Raw genomic sequence first — 3,482 nt, forward strand, 5'->3', positions numbered from 1 at the left:
TCGGGGCAACGCTTGTTCCCGCGGTTTCGTGCTGCTGAGGCTGCTGCTGCTGCTACTGCTGCTGCTGCTACTGTGTGTGGGCTAAGCCAACAGACACACACACACACCAACACACACACAGGAACAGGACCGTTGGAGATGCGCCGCGTTTGATCCCTGCCCCCACCGCTTTAATCAACCGCTGATGAGGATTGGGACGTGCCATCCAACCCGGAAGTTCGTCCTTTTATATGCCAGGAAAATAATCTGGAAATTTGTTTTTCAAATTGTTTTTGTAAAGGATTTATTCTGACCGCTATGGCAAATAATTTACCGCCAAATATTGATATTTAATTCGCTTACACGGTTGTCTACGGAATGTGGCGGGAGAGCGTCCCCTGCTGGTCGATTGAGCTCATCGTTATCAAAGTCAGCTCCTAACGACAGGGCCACACTTTGAATGATGGAAGCAAAGTGTATTATTAATAATAATGTTAATAATAATGTAATGTAATAATAATAGTATTATTAAATTAAATAAATAGTATTTTGTTTTGTAAACATTATTTTAATATATACACAGATTAGTAGCATCTGCATTTTATAGATCAATTAATTGATCACTTATCCCCAAAATTGATCTGCTGTTTAATCACTCCTGAAAAATAAAAATAAAATCCCCAAATTACGTTATATACTGTATATTGTCATAACTGTGGTTCGTTGTTCTTGACATCATTTTTTTCCTGGACGTGACTCAACAACTGAGCATAAATAGTTCAGTCAATGTTTGACCAGGAGTCTGTCGGAGGTTTTTGAAGCCCAAAATGTGTGGGACTGAAATCCTACACTGGTCGTCAGATTCATCCAAATGGCCATGGAATGCACTGTTAGACCTCTGAGCTGTGACCTTACCATATACAGTGCAAGAGCTAAATTTAACCATCTTTAGGTTTGTCACAGACAACCCTCAGACCTCCAACAATTGATCATTACATAACCCAAAAGTCCAAGTAAGGTCCAGGGCTGGTCACTGGGACGGAACCACTGGGACACCCACTAACTCACGTCTGTGGCTTTCTTCTCAGCCAGCTCCAGTTTCTCCTGGGCATCCTTCAGGGCCTCAGAGTACTTGTCCAACTCATCCTCAGTTGCCTTCAGTTTCTTCTGCAGTGCCACCAGGTCATCCTCAAGCTGGGCCACAGGAGAAACCACAGGAGAGTCGTATGAACAAGACAAAGTCGACACCAACATCAGTGTGTACATTTAACAACTGGAAAATATGTGAAAAATGATGTAAAATAATGTTATTATATCTATATGTAATAATACTCAAATAATAACACGTCTATGGATCTTCAGTATTATATTAAAATATTAATTTAAGGCTATTGTTAGACTCTTTTTTCGGACAGTGAATGTCATTTGTGGTTGTTGATGAATTATTTAAGCAAAGCTAAATTTAAACGATGACAAACATGTGGCTCCTCAGTGAGAACACACTGGACATGCAGGCAGGACGCAGCGCACTGTGCCATTGGCACCGTGCGTAAAAGCGCAGGAGCGGTGCCGACCTGTTTGCTCCTGTCCTCAGCTGCCTTCTTGTCTGACTCGGCCTGCTCAGCTCTATCCAAGGCGTTCTCCTTGTCGAGCTTGAGCATCTGCATCTTCTTCTTGATGGCATCCATGGCTGCTTAGTGTCGGTGTCCGCACAGAACTCAAAAACAAAAGAATCTGGATGAAAGGATCAGAGCGTCCGAACCACACTGAACGCCAAGCTGGAGTGCGAGCTCGCTCTGGCTGTAGTCAGTCAAATATGTATTTTGGCAGGGCAGTTACTGGACACCCAATACTTTTTTGGCAACGACCGCAGCTGTTTGTCAACGTGGGCCCTGTCTTTTTTCTGAATCTCGTCACTGATTCGCTCCAGCCCGACATTTGACCACTTCTGTGACTATACATGGGGTTCAGACGTCAGGAGGGGGCGGGGGTCAAGGGGGGTGTCACACCCCGCCTCTCAGACACACGTCCACTCCTATTTCCAACACCATTGAAGTGACAGGCAGGAAGTATCAATTCAGAGACGTAGTAGCTCATCTGAACGGTCGGTAATGAGCTGATGATCCTCGTGATGAATGAACCGCTGGAGCCGCGCACACTCATCACCACTGATACTACACACACGTTAACACTGAATCTGATGGGGGGGGGGGATGGGGGGAGGCACTTCCATCTCTGATGACCTCTGTGCCTCTAAATGGATCTAAATCAGAGCTCTGACAGTTTGGAGATTTCAGAATCTGACTTTAATCATTAAGATTTATTCAAAACATTAGTTGTTTAAGAATTCCAATTTTTTCAAACAATGATTCAAAGAAGACAAGACAGTTTCTTTTTCAGGATTCTGCCTTTTTCTGTCACTCCAGTGATATTCCGTACGACTCTGATCTAAGAATATTTCAACTTTATTTCCAACAAGCTTCAAGTCAAATCTCTGATGTTTCTTTTCCGTATGTAGAATAAAGCAGTTCCTTGAATTTATAGACAAGATATATACGTATGTAAATACAGTTACTTCATGGTTGTAAATATCTGACCTAAATCTTTAGAATTACAAGAAAAAAGTCCAATTTTTGTAAATGATTTCTGCGTCTCAGATTATCTCCTGAACCTTTTACACCACGGTCTCTCAACAACATTTCATTTCATCAGATCGTTCCCGTGGTGTTTTGTCAAGTCTGCTAATGCACGACAGCTCCGTTTGTACAAAACCAATAGCTGTGATTGGATAAGCCCTGGGTGAAAGTCCATCTCCATCCGATGGCTGACATGTAAGCCGCTGCGGCTTGTTTGTCTTCCAGGGATCACCGCGGCTGCTCCCGCACATACTTTCACATCCGAGCGGGAATCAGATAGGCTTTACTCTCCGCAGAGGTATATCAACAACCTTGTCCAACTCCTCTCTTAGTTAATACATGCCTGGGAGTTAGATCTCCAATGGGATAAAGTGCCGTACACAGTGGAAGACACAGGAGCTGCGGCATTCCAACAGGCCCCACGATGCATCGCTGTAATAGCTCAGCAGGCCACAGGCACGGCCGCAGCTGTCTCACACACACACACACACACACACACACACACACACAAACAGTGGACAGAACCAGTCAGTAAGAAGCCAAGTATTGACTGTTTTCTAGTGACTTTTTATACTTGGAAAATGTTTCCTGGAGGAGAAAAATGAAATATTGATGTGAAAAAATAGACCTGATTACATTTGATATTCATCACATATATATATATTTGTATATATACAGATAAATATATGTTTGTAATAGAATATTATTGTGAAATTTCTCTTCATTTTCACAGGCTCCTCTCGTAGCTTTGCTTCACTGTTTTTGTCCAGAGAATATTTTTGGAGTCCTGGTCAGAGAACAAGCAACACCTGCTGGACTCTGTCCAAGGACCTTGAGGCCACTCCTCCCCCCCCCCCCCCCCCCCTC

At 43.3% G+C, this 3,482-nt stretch overlaps 1 protein-coding gene across 1 annotated transcript in view; it reads right to left on the reverse strand.

Annotated features, from left to right (window-relative positions):
* The window catches only part of LOC103379363 (tropomyosin alpha-1 chain-like), an 11,005-nt gene extending 9,224 nt beyond the window's left edge, over positions 1–1,781 (reverse strand). The window contains exons 1-2 of the mRNA XM_008310890.3: positions 1,554–1,781; positions 1,048–1,173 (exon numbers count right to left, since the gene is read on the reverse strand). Coding sequence (XP_008309112.1) covers positions 1,048–1,173; positions 1,554–1,667 — 240 coding nt within the window. The 5' untranslated portion in view covers positions 1,668–1,781. The remainder of the gene's footprint in view (positions 1–1,047; positions 1,174–1,553) is intronic.
* Positions 1,782–3,482: the final 1,701 nt, after the last annotated feature.

This window comes from Cynoglossus semilaevis, chromosome 5 (assembly GCF_000523025.1).
Source record: "Cynoglossus semilaevis isolate Cse_v1.0 chromosome 5, Cse_v1.0, whole genome shotgun sequence".
Lineage (NCBI taxonomy): Eukaryota > Metazoa > Chordata > Actinopteri > Pleuronectiformes > Cynoglossidae > Cynoglossus > Cynoglossus semilaevis.